General features: G+C 37.0%; 1 protein-coding gene across 2 annotated transcripts in view; it reads left to right on the top strand.

Moving 5' to 3' along the window:
* The window catches only part of GPHN (gephyrin), a 270642-nt gene that overhangs the window by 70295 nt on the left and 180848 nt on the right, over window positions 1-19499 (top strand). For both annotated transcript variants that reach the window (XM_041396794.1, XM_041396784.1), the window contains exon 2: window positions 14774-14852. In XM_041396794.1, the coding sequence (XP_041252728.1) occupies window positions 14774-14852 (79 nt within the window). The remainder of the gene's footprint in view (window positions 1-14773; window positions 14853-19499) is intronic.

Genomic DNA, 19499 nt, shown 5'->3' with positions numbered 1-19499 from the left:
AATAAAAATTAAGAACTTTTAGAAGATATGTGAAGATTTGTGTAATCCTCAGCCAAAGCTGAAATGGAAACACAGACAGTATTGTCCTTATTGTGTGGAACTTCCTGGCTGAATGGCTGGGTGCAGGGAGTAGTGATTGGTGGCCAAAGTCCAGCTGGAGGCTGGTGACCCAGCAATGTACCCCAGGGGTCAGTACTAGCTCCAGTGCTGTTCAACATCTTCACTGATAATCTGGATGTTGGCAGCAGGTTTGCAGATGACACAAAGCTGGGATGCATGGTTGATATATTAGAGAGTAATCCTTCTATCCTGAAGGACTGTAAAAGGCTGGAGAAATAAGCCAGGCAACTTGTCTCTGAAGCCAAGACCAAGGTTTTGGTAAGAATTTTCATCATTCTAATTAAAATACTTCATGCTTGCATTTGACAAATATGAAGAAATAAGTTATTCTTAAGGTTACACTAATAACTAACACAAAATAACAGCAACAATCGTAGCCTTTCCTCGGGAAAAGTAAATTTTAATTACTGGGGTTTTAAATTAAATCCATTGAGAGATCCTGTACTCTAAGGCATGGATGTATCTTGTGTTTTGGAAGAAGAGAAAGTGCTGGCTTTTTCTCTGGAAATGTAAAGTGAGATTATTGACATACAGGGGGTTTTGCACATTTAATTGATATTCATATCTTTTACAAATTTTAGAAGACGATAACTACAGATTTGACAGTGGGGTAAAAATTCAGTATTGTAGGTTGTATGCACTGTTTTGGCTTTAGCAAATTCTTTAGGAGTTTGTAATACATATATTTGTATAGAAATGTTTTAAAGCAAATAAGCCACACTTTGGACCCAGTTTTTGGTTTTCCTGGTATTTCTGACACCATAGAAAAAGTCTGTGAAGTTTTGCAAAGTAATGAGATTTTTTTTACATGGTTGCATAAGAATGTTTGTATGGATAGAGAAGAGGAACAAAATAGCCAACACTGCTCTTCAAGTCTTTAAAATACCCAAAAAAGTAACTCATGTCTTCTCTGTTGTAGATTTGTCAAAAAGTGTGCAATAAAATAAGAAAGGCAAGTTCTCCAGTTATACCTCGTTCCAGCCCCCCTGCTCTGACTCCATACATTGTTCTTGATTTTAGGTCTGCTCTTCTGTGGCCATCTGTTCACTTCCTAAAATAGCCCTGCTTGTGTCTCAATTTAGAACTTTTCTCATTATCCATAATACATTTTAACTTCCCTTTGAATGGTACTCATTTTGATACTGAGTTTTTTAATGCATTGCTGAATATGTATATATTAAGTAGTTGAACAGCAACTTTATGTTCATAATTGAACCAACATGTTTTGGGTTGTCAAACATCAGAAATAATTCCTGATTTTCAGTGTTTTCTGGTTTTGTAATTGTTCTGAGTATTACTTAATTTGGAATTAGTCAAATGCTAAATTATCAATACACTAGCAAGCTGAAAATGGTAGCACAAAGTCACACAGTAACTCCAGACTGATGCTATGTTTGCAGTGATTCAGATCGATGTGCGTGTTGCATGATTGTCTGCTGCTGGACTTGTGAATGACTGGAACAGATAAGAGCCTTGTCTTGGTTTCCCTGATATTTCTGACATAATAGACAAAGTATATGAAGTTTTGCAAAGTAATGAGATTTTTTTAAATGGCTGCGTATGAATATTTGTATGTACAGAGAGGAGGAACAAACTAGCCATTTTGCCTTTCCTGTCTCCCACCATTGATTTCCCATGCTTTCTATCATACCGTCTTTCATGTCTCTGATTTTCTGTAATGATTTACAAGCTTTGACAGCTCTAATTTTGTAAAATTCACTTGAAGTTGGTCATCAAGTTGGAAAAACTGTGTTAGGAAGGAAACATGAGAAGGGGAAAGGGAAATTTGGCAGAGAAATGGATGGACAGCATTTAAGTAATTTTTATAGGCAAAACCAGGCATTATTACTGAAGAATTTTAAGAAATATTTAGTGTATATGTTTGGCTGTCAGATTTTTTCTGTCATAGAAATGCTGAAAGCCTTATTCAGTGTTGAAAATTATAAATGTTGACACTTTAAAAAGTCTAGTTGCTTACCTGCTCCATATTGAGGGAACAGTTCTTTGGAGGAGTAAAATGGCCTTTCTTAATGAACTGGTGAAGTTGCAAATGTGGGCTTTGGTTATTTAATAGTGATTTTGTTGATAGTTTTCATTAAGACATTTAGATTTTTTTTCAGGTGCTTAGCAACATTTTCAATATCTGTTACAATTTCTTGTTATACTTGTGCAAATACACAGAAGTCGTTCATGGAATTCATGAAAACTGCATGGCAAACATGGATATCATGCATACCTATAAATTTTAAGACCTTTTTAATTTTTTTTAGTGACTACTGATTTTTAAGAAGAATTGCAGAATAAATGAAGGAATGGTACAATCCACTGGGTCTCCCATACACTCAACAGCCCATTTAAGGGGGAATTTAATAATTCCCCCTTAAATAATTGCAGGTCTGAGAATATACTCAAAAAAAAGAAAAAATTTGGTAGAAAAGTGTTTTCTTCTTTCCCAGTTAAGTTACCCTGATGTCCATTTCTATTTTTGTAATCTTCAAATGGCTGGTTTAAAGCATAACAGCTCAAAGGTTTCAGTAAGGACAAAAGTAATTATATAATGATAGAAAATGACAGCAAACTTTTCAATGGCATGTACCATTTGTATCTGTTTTTGTTGGCCATTTGTGACTAAGCCATGAGGTTTACTGATGGTGCAGTAAAAAATAATGTTAATCCTATCATTCTAGTCATTCTTCCCCTCATTGTTGTTCAAGCAAGAAGAACTCGGAGCAAATAAGGAAAACCATTATACGTTTATAAGCTGGACTTTCAGAACACCCACAAGAACATTATTCTTGATAGGGCTGTAGCAGTGGCAAGAAATGAGCCCAGACAATGGATCATAACCTGTTTAGCCTTCCTAACTGAGCCAGGCACACATACCCAGCCTGAGACTGTGCTGCCAAGTGCTGCAGTGTGCCAGCAGGCAGAGGCACCAAAGGCAGGGCGTCAGGCAGGAGGGCTCTGCCGTTGCCTGGGAGTACTGCCTGGGAATGCTGTTCCTGTGGGCTCTGCCGCCAGGAACCTCTCAGGATTGCTCTGCTGCTCTCCTTTGCAGGGCTGCTGCCTTGGCTGGGTGTAGGTAGGGCAGAAACCAGAGAGGGAGAACCCTTGGCAGGGTGCTCCACGTTGCCATGCTACGAATGTGGCAACTGCTGGCTTTTTTTGAGCTGCAAGAAATGTACATGGAGTGTTCATATGGGGTGTCATTCTCCTAGAAATGCCAGCATGGCTTGGTATGGTCCTGACAGCTGATTGATTGATTTGATTCATTGCCCAGATAAGCAAACATATGAGACATGACAGGCTGTATAGGCTTTAAAGACTTCTCCCATTTTGTTGCTTGCTGTAGGCTTTGAGTTAAATATAGTTAAAAATTTGGAATCAGCAAAGAGAGGGAACTAAAATTTAAGGAGTCAAATATCAGTGTGACAAGATTATTTCCAGAATATATAAATTTTTCCCTGTTCAGGAGAAGTAAAAGATGACATATTTATTCACATCTAACAAACACAGACAGCAATAAAATGACAACATTGTGTGTTGCAAAGGTGTTTAGGAATAGAAGAGCTTGTGAGTCCCTGACAAAGTAAAGTAAATGGGCAGCAAGATAATGTCAAAAGTTATGTTTAGGTAGCAAAGACAAATAGGAGGAATAATGTAGGCTACCTAATGCATCAGTACTTCTAATTTCCTTGTTACTAATAAGGAATGAAATCTTGAGCATGGCTAAAATAGAATGGGTCAAAAAAGAGTCTACTACAAACAAAATGATAGGAGCAAACATGGTTAAATATTTGGAGGGCCATTCACAGGAGGAAAAGCTGGGCTACAGTTCTCTGGGCTCGTGTCATGTGAGGGTTGCATAGGGCTGAAAAGCACTTCTATTACTGCCTTAAACCTGCTATTAAAGTAAGCAAATTTTAAACTAAAAAAGTATTTTATATGTGATCCATTATTTGCCACATAGAATTGTTGTTTAAAATATCTGATTGTAAAAGTATAGCAAAATTCTAGAAAGAGAATGAACAGCTAACTTCACCCTGTAATGAGGACCTGCAATTGAGACTTGGTTGTTGCAACTCTGTAAGTGAGCATCAACAAAGGTACACAAATGTAAAGCTTACTCCTGGTATAATTTCTTAGCTTATTTTTAGTCTCCCTAGTTATATTTTCTGTATTTCAGGTTTGGTGGAGCATATGTTTCAAGTGGTATATGAAGCATGACTTGTAGTACTCTGGAATAATTTGAGATTGTAATTTTAATAATTAGTTGAATGAGTGAGTGATGAAAACACTTAGCATTTAAACTGATTTCCAGGTTTTTCACAGCTCACTGAGATAATTGGCTCAGTTCCAACTATTTGCAGTTTTTTCAGGATGCTCCCAGCTTGAAGGAATGACAAGAAGCTTTGGTTCCTATTTTCAAAGTTTATTCATAAGCATTAGGAACAGACATGTGGAAACAAATGAACCCTGAGATGAAGGATTGATGATGTAATTTCTTTGAGCCACTTGCATGAAAAGTGGTCAGATCCAGATCTGTTAAAGTAGGTAGTTTATAAGCATAATGCTAAAATAAACAAAACATTGGAAAGAAGTTTAACTCAAAGAAAAGGAAAGATTTTAGAGGTTGGGTGTAAGGGATAAATCTCTGTTTTAGAGTTGTTTCATGAACTACAGACTTTCTGGTGAGATATCCTCTCCTCCCAGGACACCTGAGAGGAACTTGTCCCACTGAGATCTTCACCACTGCTACTGCTAGAGACAGTAGTGAACGAAACGTAAACAATATTGAAAATCCTGGTTTTTAGAAACTGCACTTTCCTGTGTAGGAAATCATCACTTTTTTTGTGGATGCCAGCTCAATGTTCTAGAAAGACCTATGGTATGTTTCCAGATCATTTTGTAGAAACAATTTCCAACTGCTTGTGATAATTGCAGAGCGCTGGGAAGCCAGCAAAAATCTGAAACAGCGTGACTGGTTCAGCTTTGTGTGAATGTGATTGTTTCTTCCAGGAGCTTGAAGGTTCTTTAGATGCCTTTACGCCACTTCAGTCTGAGCTAATAAACCCTGTCATGGCTGAGGTGGCCCCGTGTGAGGTTAGCTTGGGTGTATGTCATGGCATTTCCTGACCTGAGCTTGCACAGTGCATTGGAGTGCACAGGGTCAGTGAGTGCTGATCAGGCTTTCATCTGTGTGCAGCAGTGTATCCAAGCTGGTGCTGGTGCTGCTAACTTGGTGTCTCTGCCTTATGGTCTAGATTTAGCCAGGCTCTTCAATTCAAACAGAGCTCTTTTGCCAATCAAATGCTGCATCTGGGCAAGTAAGACCTACCAGAAACAGTGCTGGGTTGAACCCAGGGAAGAGCGCAGCCTCTCTTGGTTGTGATATTGTGCATGCTCAGTAATAACTGTCTCATGGCTGTTTCCCTCCACTACCTGAGGTATTATTTGACTCCTGATAATGGAAAGTAATTGTAAAAAGAAAACAATATGGAGGTAGATGCTTTTTAAACAAGCAGTAGGATTTATTGTAATGCCCTTGGTTTTTCTTGACCACTTCTGCTATTGGGTGTTTGTTGCTTTTTCTTGCTAGGTAGAGTTGAAAATCGCTCCTTAAAGTTAGAAGCTCTCTGTTTTGTACTGCCACTAGTTTTGAGGAGGCTTAAGAGTACTAGTACAGAAAAGATATCTTAAGAAGTACTTATGTTTTGGACAAAGAGGAACGGTCCTATTTTTAAGGATTATTGCAATCACTTTTTATAATACTGGTTTTGTTTTCACTTTCATAAAGAATTTTCCCATAAACTATCAAGAGTTCACTATATGTGAATTGAAAGTGCTAAACATATGGATATAACTTACTTCATAATGAAATTTAGGGAAAAATAGTTAGAGTAAAGCAATTACATTGTAATCTAAACAATATTTAATTATATGAAGTATATTACTAGTTTTATAAAATTAGTTTTTACTCATATTCTCATGTTACATTATTAAATTATACTGATTTGCTTAAATATTTAATCTTCTTGTGAAAGCTAATAATTTAAAGATCCCTTTGCATGAATGGACATCCTTATATCCAATAAGTAAATACCTACAACTGAATTTTAATGTCAACATCTTTTCATCATCTCTCCTAACAGTACAAAATTATGCCTTTTATACATCAGTATGATGTTTGTAGGGCCTCAGTTCAGAGCTTTGCATATAGAGTTGTGCTAAATAAATGGTTATTTTGTAATTGCTTAAAGGAGGCACTTCTGTCCCAGGTGATTCCTTCAGCAAGCAAACTGAAGGGGACAGACACACCAGACTAGACCCAGGTGCTAATTTTGTCTAAAAATACAAGAGATAATGTCTTTTTTCTTCAAGTCCTTGCCTGTAGTGGAGTTGTTTGTCTATAATACATGTTCTGGTTTATGTACTAACTAGCATTATTTTGCTATGATTACACCTTCAGGCTTTGAAGTTTTATAGCTGTAGATGATTTAACACCATTCAGTTTGGAGTTGCAATTGATTGTCACTGGGATTTGTGCAGTTTTATTTGCTCACTAGTACATTTCTCATTCTGTTTTCTCCGAATTTCTGTGGCTCTTGGCTTGCATCACTCCCCTGATCCTGAGCTGTTAATGACCTTTACATGCTTTTACTTGAACTCAGAAGATGAACCCAAAATCCTCAGTAAGACAGCTGGCTTTGTGATCTGATCCTGGATCTCCTCCAGCTCCATACCTTGTCTGTGTGTTTCCTATGTGCCTTCCTGTAACCTTCCTTGGAAATCCTCTAGTGCATAGTTGTGCATCTGGATTCGGGGAAAGCATCTGCTCAAGCCATAGATACAATATCTAGGGGAAGCATGGAATCACAGAGTGGTTTGGTTTAGAAGGGGCCTTAAAGATCATCTCATCCCAACCTCCCTGCCATGGATGCCTTCCACCAGATTGGGCTGCTCAGAGCCGCATCCAACCTGGCCTTGAACGCTTCCAGGAATGGAGCATCTACAACTTCCCTGGGCAACTTGTTCCAATGTCTCACCGCTCTCACAGTAAAGAATGTCTTTCTATTATCCAATCTAAAACCTACTCTCAGTTTAAAGCCATCACTCCTTGGCCTATCACTAAATGCCCTCACAAAAATTCCCTCTCCCGCTCTCTTGTAGCCCTCTTTAGGTACTAGAAGGTGCTATAAGGTTTCCCTCTCAGAACCTTCTGTTGCTCAGGCTGAGCACCCCAGCTGTCTTAGCCTGTCTTCACAGGTGCTCCAGCCCCTCTAATCAACTTGGTGGTCTTCCCCTGGACTCATTCCAACAGGCTGATGTCCTTCCTGTGCTGCGGACCCCAGAGCTGGATGCAGCACTCAGGTGCAGCAGCATTCCACCCAGAGTGGAGCAGAGGGGCAAATTCCCCTCCCTTGTCCTGCTGGCCACATTTCCTTGGATGCAGCCCAGGATACAATTGGCTTCCTGGGCTGGGAGTGCCCACTGCCAGCTGTGGTGTGACGTGGACATCACACAATAGGTGTCTTAAGAAGCACAAAGTGACTTGTATTTCTTCCTAAAATGAGATACTACTCTTCAAAGGTACTTAGCTTTTAGTTGTTGGTTTAACTCTTCTCTTCCCCTTTCTTGGATGTGCTTGCCTTCTATACTTTTCCTTCCCATCCTGGAATTTTTTATGGCTTTATAGTAACTTCTTCTGCAAATTTCTTATTGGAGATACATGTTGGGGAAAAAAAAATCCACACGAAACAAACTTAATTTATCTCCAATAACAAGGGCCCAAAGAAAAGAATTCATCAAGTGCTTATTATTCATAGCTTCAAGAAACCTAATCTTTTATTGGGTGCAAACAATTAGAAATGTTACTAATGCTGCATCTCCCAAGAATTGAATGTCTTCAATGGTTTGATGTTTTTCTTCTGAAGTTTACCTGATCACTGCAGTGATCACACTGACAGTGGGATGGAGTTGAAACTCAAGCTTGTTAAATATTAGATTAAAACCCAGTGCAGAGTTTGTAGCCTAAGGCTGCACAAATATTGTAAAATTTAAATGATAAATCATTTGAGAGAGGCATAACCCACTAGACTAATGGATACACAGAAAAAAATGCCTCATTTAATTGCTGTTAGAAAATGGGAGAAACCCTGGGGAGGTTTAGAAGTTCACAGCCTTCAGAGAAACTCTAACATAGATTTCACAACATTAGCTACTGTGGTGCAGAATACTTCAGGTTTTCAAGAACAATTTCTATGTCATTTAGTCTATCATTAATTTGTTGAGAACAAGTCTGTGTGCTTTCCTTGCCCTCACTGTTATTACACGATTATTTGTGAGGGTTCACCTCTCTAACTCTGAAAATTTATGCTCTGTTTCTTATGATTTCCTCACAGTTAAATTTCTTCTGCAGTTCTATTCTTGTCTCCCTCTGGTATTTGTTTTGCTGTTGTACTTACATAAGCACACCAGCAGCTACCATCTGATGAGTTTTTTTGCTAAGCTAATCAACAAAGTTCTTTTTACTTCTCTTGCTATCTTTTCTTTATCATTACAACAGCCCTCCTTTACATCTTGTTTACAAATTACATTAGTGCTTCTCTGTTTTCTAGAAAAAGAAACATCAGAGGTTTACATGTTGAACTTGTATTTCTGGTCTATGATCATCCTGTTCTTCAGTTGGTCACCTGAACCTTTCCCTTCTGTTGTTCCAGTACCTTAGCTCCTTTTTTATAGTAGTACTTCTTTGTCAATCTGCGAGGATACCATTCTGGATTTATATGGTGATGGCAAATGGCATTTAGATCACAAGTTCTTAGGAAATCAGCCTGCCTTATTTCTTCTACTCACAGACAACGTATTTCCTTGGCATTTATAAGTGTTTGCAGTTTGCATGGAGGCTCGTAGTTCTTTTTATTCTGCAAATACGTCAGAGATTTGTGTGCAGATATGCAAATGGTATAAGTGCTGCTCTTAAAATTAATTTGCTGTCTTCTTTGATAGATCTGGAGAAGGTGCTACAAAATTTCTGTGTTGTGCCATCTGTTTTATGTATGTTTTCTGGTTGACATTCACTCACTTGAAAAATGTGACAGTAGCAGAGAAAAAAGGCAGCATTATTTATCTCTGGTGTTACTGTCCATGGGATCCATAAAATACGTTAAAATCATTTTAATATTAAGAGAATCAATATTCTGGTGCTTCCTCCTTCCTTTGCCTTCCATAAAGTATGCCTTATAGGTCATACTTTATACATGTATAGGACAGGAATTCTGTGCTTGCAGGAGAACAGGCTTTTAAGGAGAGATGTTTTGAGGTCTGAGAAAAAAGTTCTGTTACCTTCCTACAGCCTAAACCCTAAGACCCTAAGCTTCCCTAGCAGAGTTTGTCAACAATATGTATGACAGATAAAGAAGGTGCTTGCTGCCTTGTGTATAAGGTTGGGCCCATAAAAGCAAAATACTTGAATCCTGAACTGTTTGCATACAGTACATGGAACAGAACCATCTGAATCTGGAATGAGACTGCTGATAGTGCTTGTTGCAAGCAAAACCAGACTGGAGTACAGCACTGTGCTAGACCTGTACTTTTCAAAACATCCCAAGTGTACTAAATATATTTTTATATGTATTAACTGCTGAATGAATCGGTTATAAAACCTAAATACATAAATGAGCCTGTAAAAAGAGGGGTAAGGTAAAGTCTTGTCAAAAATACTACTGGTAGATGAAGAGGTCCTAAGAAAAAGAATTGAATTAGGAGATATCGTTAAAAGAAAAAAATGTAAGAAATCTGATATCTTATATTTCAGTGCATACTGTTTGTTGTTGTAGTAATCCTTGTATTTTCAAACTAATAGTGCATTGGCGACTGTCTTCATGACAGTCAAGATTTTTTTGTCAAGTTGATTTTTATTTACTGACAATCACAACTGATCTATAAGTAGCTCTGAATTCTGGGAACCTAGAGGAAAATCTGGCAGGTAATAGTAGTTTTCTGGAATCACATATTTAGATATGGGGGAGGCTGTGGGAGCAGCTCTCTGGCCACAGAGCATTGTCCTGGGGAAGGCTGTGAGAAGATAGAGAAAAGAATGGTAAACAATTCTTATTTTCACTTGCTGCACCTGTTGGTGTGAACATGTGGAATGTGTATGGAGATTTGTTTACCAAAGGGTGGTTTCTTAATTGGCCATTGGTGGTGGTGTTGAGATTCAAGGACCAGTTGGGTCCACCTGTATCGTGCCTGTCTGTAAGGGCGATGGGTTTCTTAATAAGTACAGGATAACAACGTGGTTGATCAGCCTTCTGAGAAGCATGGAGTCAATGCTATTACCTGGCTAGGGGCCTGCAATGACAGGAGGTAAATTTAATTGTTACTTTACCAAACTATCGATACTAATTTTTTGAGAGTGGTTATTGCATTTTTTTCTAAATCAAATTAATATGAAAATCACTGTTATTCAGCTGTAGTTTTGGAAGTGATTTGATCTAAAGAGGGGTCTTCTTTACTGGGAGTTCTTTCTGTGGGGTAGGAGATTAAATTACATTTTTTGAAGAGCTACATTGTTTTTAAATTGTAGGACATTGAAAAAATAAAATTAAAACCAGGATACATTTTACAACAGATTATGACCTGCCACTATTTGAAGAAAATACTAGTTTGCCTTCAGAGTTACAGAACTTCTCATTTTGGAAATCTATAGGCTAACAATCTATTTCTCTTCAGTATGGTCTCATTTAAAACCCTGCTAAAGAAAGCAAAGGAAAAAAAATCACATGGACAAATTTAGAAGTTCACAAATGCCAAGTGGGAAGGCTTCACAACTGTTGTAAATTGGATGTTTGCACATTAGAGTGTGAATGCTGATTTTAACCTTTCAGTCGGGAATTTTGTATGCTGTGTAATTGACAGGTGAGAGCTATATTCCCTTATTAGCTTCCCACCTCTGTTACTTCCTAGGCACAAGACTAGACAGGGGTGAGAAACAGAACATCAGTAATAGAAACCAGGAGCTGGAAGTAGGATGAATGTTGGTGAAAATTGGAGCTATTGCTAAATCCTGTTTGCTTTGATACATGTAACAGCTCACTTGGAAGTCAAACTGTTCCATGCATGTTTAGGGATTTTGCCTCGCTGTGATGCTTTTGAGTCTATGTGTTTTGTTCAGTTGATGCCTGTGATATTTGTGCCAATATTTGGTGCATTAATACATTTCTGGCACCTTACAGATTGTCATTGTATGTGCAATACTCCATGGAGCAAATGTGCTTTAGGTTGCTATTATCATGTCGTTTGCCCTGTCTCTAAGGAAGTACCTGTGGGGGGTGTACTGCAGACCAGAGGCTCAGCCACTTGATGTGTATGTAGAGAGGATCAGCTAACAGTTCTGTATCTCTCAGAAACCATCCACTCAACAATGCTTAAAATACTAGTTTTTATAAATTTTCAGAGGGTTAAAAAATAAAAATTTAATTTTGGAGCAAGAGAATAAAGCCCTGTATGTTTATATAAATGTCCTATGCAAAAGTATCCCTTGGTTGTGCTTCAAAGGGATGTGTCTGTAGTACAATTGGTGGCTGTGATGAAAAGCTTTTGTCTACGTTTTCTTCCCTTAAAGCACCATTGATCACTGATATTTCTGCCATACCAATACAATTTCACTCTCCTGTTTAAAATAAATAGCTTGCATTTCAATTAGGATATATGTTATTTTTTAAATATGTGCAGTATTGATTTCAAGTTTTCTAAGCTGTGAGAAATAGACTACCTGCTCTGCTTGATTGCTTCCACCTTGCATTTATTGCTGAACATTTTTTTATTTATGGTAAGAGTTTGCAACTATGTGAAGGAGCAAGGCTGTGCTTGTATGCAGTGCTTATTCTGGCCTATTCCAATGAATTATTTCCACTCACTGGAAACTCTCCTGTTGCTTTCCATGCTACTAATTTTATTGACAGTTATAGTCAAATATGAGTATTAAGTATTGGAATTCTTGATAGTTAAAACCAGGTTTGGAATTTTTTACATTTATCTGTAGCATCTATGTTTTCTAAATCCAGCTAGAACAGTCCCCTAAGAAGAGACTTGCTTACCAGTTTGCAGCTACACATTGCTCTTTCCTACAATCAAAGAAGAAAACAAGGGAGACGAGGTTTATACATTTTTCAAAGTCTGTAGATTTTTGGTGTTGAGTTAGCTGTTTTAGCAAATGGATTTATTGCTGAGGTCTGCTAAGTAAAGGGGAGGTTTGCAATTTTAAAATTCATTAATAAAAAGAGTGTTATAATATTGGATTTGTGTTGAGACAAATAAAACAAAGGCTGTCTCTGACAAATCTAGGCATTCATTTTAAACATTTATTTGAAACACATTTTGTGTTTTAAACATCATGAGTTACAGATAAATAATGGCCAGTTTTACTGAAAAGATAATTTTATGTTGTTATTTTTCATTTCCCCTTTAAAAAACTTTTGAGATAAAGACACTAGTTTTCTCAATTATCACTGTGGTTGCTTTCCATGAGGAGGTTGGAGGAGATATTAGAGAAATATGCAGCATGTTTAGATTAAATATTTAATGCTTTAAAAATGTTTGATTTTGATTTGTCAGTAGTGAAAAAACAGTGTTGAGCATAATTTTTATTCATTATGTATTATGTTAGTATAGGAGATGTGTTGATACATTGGTAGTGTAGGATTTATGACAAGACTGTAGGTAAAATGTTCTGTTTGCTGTTTTGTTGCCAAACTTGACAAGAAGCAAATATAAACTATCAAATATCAATATAGGTGGGAATTTTTTCTCCCATAAAATCCAACATGTAGTTGTTGGTGGATCTGCTGATCTTGGAATTACTGCCTTAGCTGAAGAGTTAAGAGATCCACTCAAGGGTCTTGGGTTCAGTGTAATAGGGGGGGATGGAAATGAAAAATTCCCAAAGGCTCAAGCTGCTCACTCAGAGCTTCCCTGGCAATGGGGGAAGTGCTTGTCAGCTCAGTACAGGTAACTTTCAGTTTGATGTACAGGCAATGATGAAGTTGTCACGGGAAGAACAAGGTGAGAGTCTGGGCTTAGTTAGCACAGGTAGCTGTTGTTTCAAATGAAGCTCTGAGACAAGTGCCTCAAGTCTCCTTGTGAAGGACTGAGAGCTTTCAGGAGTTGTGTGCAGCAGGCAATTGTTAGGTGCTGTTTGCAGAGACGCTGGGGGAGAGAAGCTCAGGATTGCCTTTGGTTATTACCCTATTGAGATGAGTGTCTTCACCACATGACAAATACCTGTCTCACAGTCATAAACTGTCAGGCTTTGTCTGAGGGCCAGGACTACTACCTGTTTCATCAGCTACACCAGCCTCTTCTTTCTTCCAATACTTGTCCTTCCCAGCAGACTTACCAGGTTTCACACTTGTGAGATGCTTTGCCAATGAGAGGTACTAGTAGAAACATTTTGAATTTTTGTAGTATGTTAGGTAGGTCTGTCACTGTATGTGTTGTAATCTGTGAAAACAATGTATTTTGGGAATGATTTGCATTTTCTTGATGCTGGTGAATGCACATGAATACTTAGATGTAAATTAAAGAGAGCAATTTGCATTTAGAGGGAAAAATGTAGGAACACTTGCTTCTGCAGTGTTTTGCAGTGATTTAAACGCATCCTGGTTCACCAAATGTGAGGTTGTATTCTGTGTTGAAAGATGTGCGATAATGCATTGCTTCATAAACTGTCTCACAGATTACTTTAACCATTAGGAGAAATTGATCCTTACACTGATTTTTCCATATCACAACCTTTGTGTTCTTCATAAAGTTTGCTGTAGTCAGAAATATCTAATTCCTTTAAACTGATACTGTGTTGTTCTAAAAGTATTTGAGCCACTACTCTTTTCCCACCTCTCAAACTGACTGTGGTGTTACTTAAGAGAAATGAAATGGCTTTTAGGATTGGAGTACATGTGCTGAGAGACTTAGCCAAGAGAACAAATTTGGAGTTTGAGGTTTAGGTCTCTTCAGGTTTTTTTTTCTTCTTTTAATTAGTGAAGAAAATGAAAGCATACTCTTTAAAACTTCTGTGACATTTACTGTAATTTCAGTTATTACAGTAACTAGCTGCTTTACATGCACTTAATAAATTATTTATAAGTTGCTTGAATAAATTTTTGCTCTTAATTACTTGTTTTGGTTATTGCTCATGTTAAACATTTTTGCTAACCCGTGAGTAACTATGAACTTAAATACATAGCAGCTCTCACTGTTTCTGATTAAGTATGTTGATCAGTGCATGATTAATGACACTCCTGTTAAATGTATGGGTAGATGTGTACCTGTGCATCCACATGTTTGAGATTTCCTGTGCCTTCAGGTGGACAAGTAGTGAGTAGTGACATCACCTGAAATTTGTGCAGCTTATTTCTGCATAAGCTGTGATACAGTGTTTTTCACTTTCCATTGAGTTGACTTATCTTAGAATTAGGTGGAACCTCGGTGAAAATCAGACCTTATATATGAATGTTCAAATTCCACCCAACGCCAAAAAGCATTTTTAGTTAATGAAAAGTGCTCTGTTCTTAAATTTCCACCTCTTTGTTTCCTATTTTATTTTGTTTGTTTTATTTTGTTTTGTTTTAATTTTATTTCTATTTTTTTTTAGTGAGTGACAGTTGCTTCAGGAACCTTGCCGAGGATCGTAGTGGGATAAACCTTAAAGATCTGGTCCAAGACCCTTCTTTGTGAGTATCTGGCTCTTATTGCTAAGCAAAGAAAAGCTTCTTCCTGAAGAAGCTCACCCTTGTGAGTAGTTTTGTAATTATATAAAGAAGTAGTATGATGAAGTACACATAAAGCTTTAGTGGTTTATGTTTGCAAATTGTTTAATACAAGCAAGAATTATTAAAACCACCTTGCTTCTAATATAATTCTGAAGTAACATCCAGAGAGCACATACAGTAAAGGGTATAAGAGTCATCAGAGGTAACAGATTGTGCATGCTGGTATTTCTACAGGGGACTTGTATGTGCATTGTTGCCCCTGTTTTTTTTAAAGAGGAATTGCATATAAATTAGAATATTACTGGATAATTATGTTATTGTCAATTACCTTAACATCTAGAATCTGTTTTCTTTGTATCAGATTTCATACAGCTGATGTGTTTCTTTCTCTACTACCTGTTTCAATTTAAGTATATGTGCCCATGGTCTAAATTTTGCTTCACCACAAGACTGCTGGTCTTTATCTCAGTATTGTATCTTTCTCTAAAATAAAATATAATCTCATGAGCTCTGAGCCAGACTCAAAATTGTATCAGACCTTCTTTGTACTTCAGTTTTTTGTTTGTGTTTTTTGGGTTTGTGGGGTTTTTTTCTCATCCATTAACTTTAGTACTAGCTGAAAATATTCTTGCTAGTGTGTGAATGTACCACTTGTTATGAGGGAAGGGTAAAAGAGAAAAAAAAAAATCACATCTTTTTAACATAAATGACAGTGATTCCACGTGGAGCTCTAATGTGATGGTCCTTGATGCTGAAAGAGCAGATTTTTCCATATTGATTGAGAAGTAGTGAAAAATAAGGTGTATTTGGCATCTTATTTCAGTTACAGGGGTTTATAGTAATTAGGTAGATGCAGAATTTGACATGTTCCTACAGGTAAATGACATATATGTACATGCATTCTTGAGCAATTCTGACATAGTGTGTGTAACTGATGATTTATGCTTCTAAAATGATAGAGGTACAAGGGGCAAGTGTAGTTGTTGCTTGATATGTACAGAGTGAATGCAATGGATAAGTTTTTAATAGTTATTGTTTAATTTAGTTATTGTTTATTTATAAGTGTTAAAGTCAGGGCTATTTTAAAGGTCTTAATTTGCAAAATTTTTCTGTTGAGTGGTATTTTTTTGTATTTTTGATTGGTTGGTTTGCTTTGTTGATTCTTTTTTGTTTGTTTGCTTTAGAATTGTATGTGGGTTTTGGAGCTGCAGGTAGGCTTACATGCTACAGATAGTTTTGGGCTTGCACCTCTTGAGTTTATTCTCAGAAGGTTGAATTGCCTTTGTTGTAGAGCGATTATTTTCTGTATTTTTTACCAGAAGTTATATAATCTTTTCATTTTCTTCCTTGACTGTAACTCACATGAAGAATATTGTAATAAAGTATTGTAATGTTCAAAAGAAATTAAATGGCTTTCTGTTTCTTATAGCATAAGAAGCACAAGTGACTGCAACATAGCCATTTTTGTCACTTTGAAAGACTGAATGAACTCTCAATACATGTTAGGTTTCAAGGGCTGCTTATGATACTTAGCTATATGACAGATTACAGTGCAAGAAAAATTTCCTCTTCCTGACAAATGATAGGAATGTATAGACTTGGGTTTGTCTTTCCAAATTGATATTTTTGCTGTTTTATCACTGAGCACCTATGAAGAGTTCTTGCAAAATGTGTAATAGTGGGAGTGAATCTCCAAAATGAAGAAATCATCTAAAGCAGTATTGCTCAACCTAGCCTTCTGTAGGTGACTCTTAAGGTCCCATGGGATCTGAATTCTTTGTTATGCAAAGGACAGCATTGGGATGAAGCATGGGAGTGCCAAGCAAAGATTAAATCTTTGTTTTAGTCTTTTTTTTGAAATAAAGAATAAAGTTTAAAATCTTATGCCTATTTGGCTATGATTGATGCCTGTAATAATACCTGCAATCGTAAAATAGCATTTGATTAATCCTCTTACCCATTTAATATTTACACTTTAGGACTACTTCAGTGCTCATTTGTGCTAATTGTACATGCACTGCTTCCTTTTCTTTGTAACCTCAGATGCAAGCATTAGACTTATATAAAAAATTCTCATGCTTTCTCTGCAAATGGCTCTGTCCCTCTTAGTTTGCCACTCTGGCTCTGCAACAGACAACTTATCTTTTGTTACTGCAGAAGGCCTTCTTTTTTAGACAGCTGAAAGTGTGTCTTTACATTGAAATGAAACTCTATAAAATAGACAGCATTGTTGGTTTTTTCCATTAATGTTTGATTTATATGAAGTATGCCTAATTGTCAGAGTAGCCTTTTTCCCCAAGTGATTTCCCAGCTGGAGAAGGACTGTAAACTTAATCTGCTTTCAATTCTCTCAGCAATGCTAATAAAAGCTCTGCTGCTCAAATCAGTAGTTTGATCACCCATACTTGTATGTGATTAACTCACAATTTACTGTGTATCAATAAAACTGAAAATTCTGCTAAAGGAAAAAGAACCCGAAACACCAAGCACATCAAATAAACCTGAAGTGAGGAGTTAAAGGTTGTGGGAAAGGGAAGCAGGCAACAACTTTAAAATTAAATTTCATTTAGTGGTTAATTAGAGAAAATTTAATTTCTGCAAAAAGTTGATCATTGTTCAGCTGTAAAGGTGGTTTGAGAGTTAAGTAAGTAAGTGCTGTTTTTTATTCATTGCAGATGATCACAGAATAATGTGGGTTGGAAGGGTCCTTCAAAGGTCACCTCCTACAGTGAGCAGGGATGTCTTCAACTTAGATTGGGTTCCCTGGAGCTCAGGGATATGTCTGCTATATACAGTGTTCTGTTTTGGACACCAAACTCAGAGATCCAGAGGTGTGTAAAAGAAAAGAAAGAGGAGAAGACAGAAAATGCAATTGTATGGCAGGTTATTTAATTGAGGAAACAGTGTCAAGAGAGGAAGTATGAGTTCTACAGTATATAAAAGATCATTGAAGGGTTTGTTCTGTTTGCCTGGCAAGAAAGAATAGTTCAGTTTATAGTAGACAACATGGATTGGATATTTGAAAAAAATTCTAAATGTCAGTTGGTGAAGAACCTGGACTCTATAGCTAAGGATGTCAAGGAGAGTTCTGCAGATTATAGTGTACATATTTCATCCAGTGTAAGTGTAGAGAGCTGGAAGGGCAAACCTTTTTTTTTTTTTTATTTCCTTCATTTTTTCTTTTTCCTTTTCTTTTATGAAAATGTATGCATTTTGGTTTGTCTTCTGTGTAATTAATATGACCAAAAACCAGATGAAACTTAATTTAGTTCCTGTAAAGGTAACTTACTGTGGCTATGAATATTCAAATCCCATGATTTGGTTTAGATGATGCCCTACCTACCATTCCAGTTAATCACAAAATATAAAGTGTTTGATCCTACAGAGGAGGTTATTCTCCATGAGAAGACTAGAGGTGTTTTTCCTTTCATTGTCCTAAACAGCAGACCTGCAGAGAGCAGGTGCAATTGGAGGAACTAGGCTGCCGGTTCTTACATGATGGTTCAGACTTTATTCAGCTGAAGTAAAATGCAGTGAAACAACTTAAGACGCTAGCAAAGTCCTGCTTTTGTGGGGAGATGTTTGAGGCTCTCTAGCAAGGCAAAAGGCTGGTGATCAAGGAACGTTAAAGATACTGATGAGTTCATTTGACCCCTTGCTCATGAGCAGACTGAGTGGTGTGCACTCCTCTGTCTTCTTTTCCACCCTCAATAGCTAATCTGTGCTCAGGAGAGAAATGGGGTAGATACAATGCAATTTGTCTCTCACCTGAAACTTCTCCTGAGATTTTTACTACTGCTTTTCTTTTCGCACTAGAAGTTACTTAAATACATCTCAAGAGTGAACCATCAGATCATTAGAATGTTAGGTATATAGGTCCACCTACTTCAAGCAGAAGTTCTATGTGTAGAGATTCTGAAGTTTTAGTTCTTAGCATCACTTGATAAGATGTTCCTTTTGGCTCTAGCCTGTATCTATATACATATATACATCTATATCTATACACAAAGTTCATAAAATACTTGTCTAAACAGAAAAGAGGATGCTTTTAATCTTTCTGTGCAATTCAGTAGCTGCAGCTGCAGATAATCACTGATGCATTTGTTTTGGAAACATCTTCAGAGCTTCTTTGAGATGGACAATATCCAAGAGATTCTTAATCACTTCTTTCTAGGCAAAATCACATCACATCTAACTGTGTTGCATGTCTCCTTCAGACTGATTATGAGAGCAGATAAATATAAAACGTAAGAACAGGTAACTTTTGATAGGAAATTAGAACTTGTTTTAATGAGTGTGTACTACAGAGAAGAAAACATTGTGAGAAGAAAATGTTATTTACCCTCAATGTAATTGCATTAGAAAGACAAGCAAAATGGTAATAGACCTATTAGTAAGAAACTTGTGGATTATTTCTGAGTTCCATTTTTCCGTAACAGGAGATAGAAATCTCACAGAAGTCATCTTTATCCCTTATTGTATTTTACAGCCTTAGAAGGAGGAGCTAGGTAAATCTTCTGGGAAGAAGTTGTGAGATCCTTAGAATTTGTCACTTAAGGACTGAAGATGATAAAGGAATTCTTGAGGAGCTCTATTTTTTTTTTTTTT

This window comes from Onychostruthus taczanowskii, unplaced genomic scaffold (assembly GCF_017590055.1).
Source record: "Onychostruthus taczanowskii isolate IOZ18803 unplaced genomic scaffold, ASM1759005v1 scaffold1, whole genome shotgun sequence".
NCBI classification, from domain to species: Eukaryota; Metazoa; Chordata; class Aves; order Passeriformes; family Passeridae; genus Onychostruthus; species Onychostruthus taczanowskii.
The sequence above is the reverse complement of the archived record's forward strand: the minus strand, read 5'-3'. Positions and strand labels throughout refer to the sequence as shown.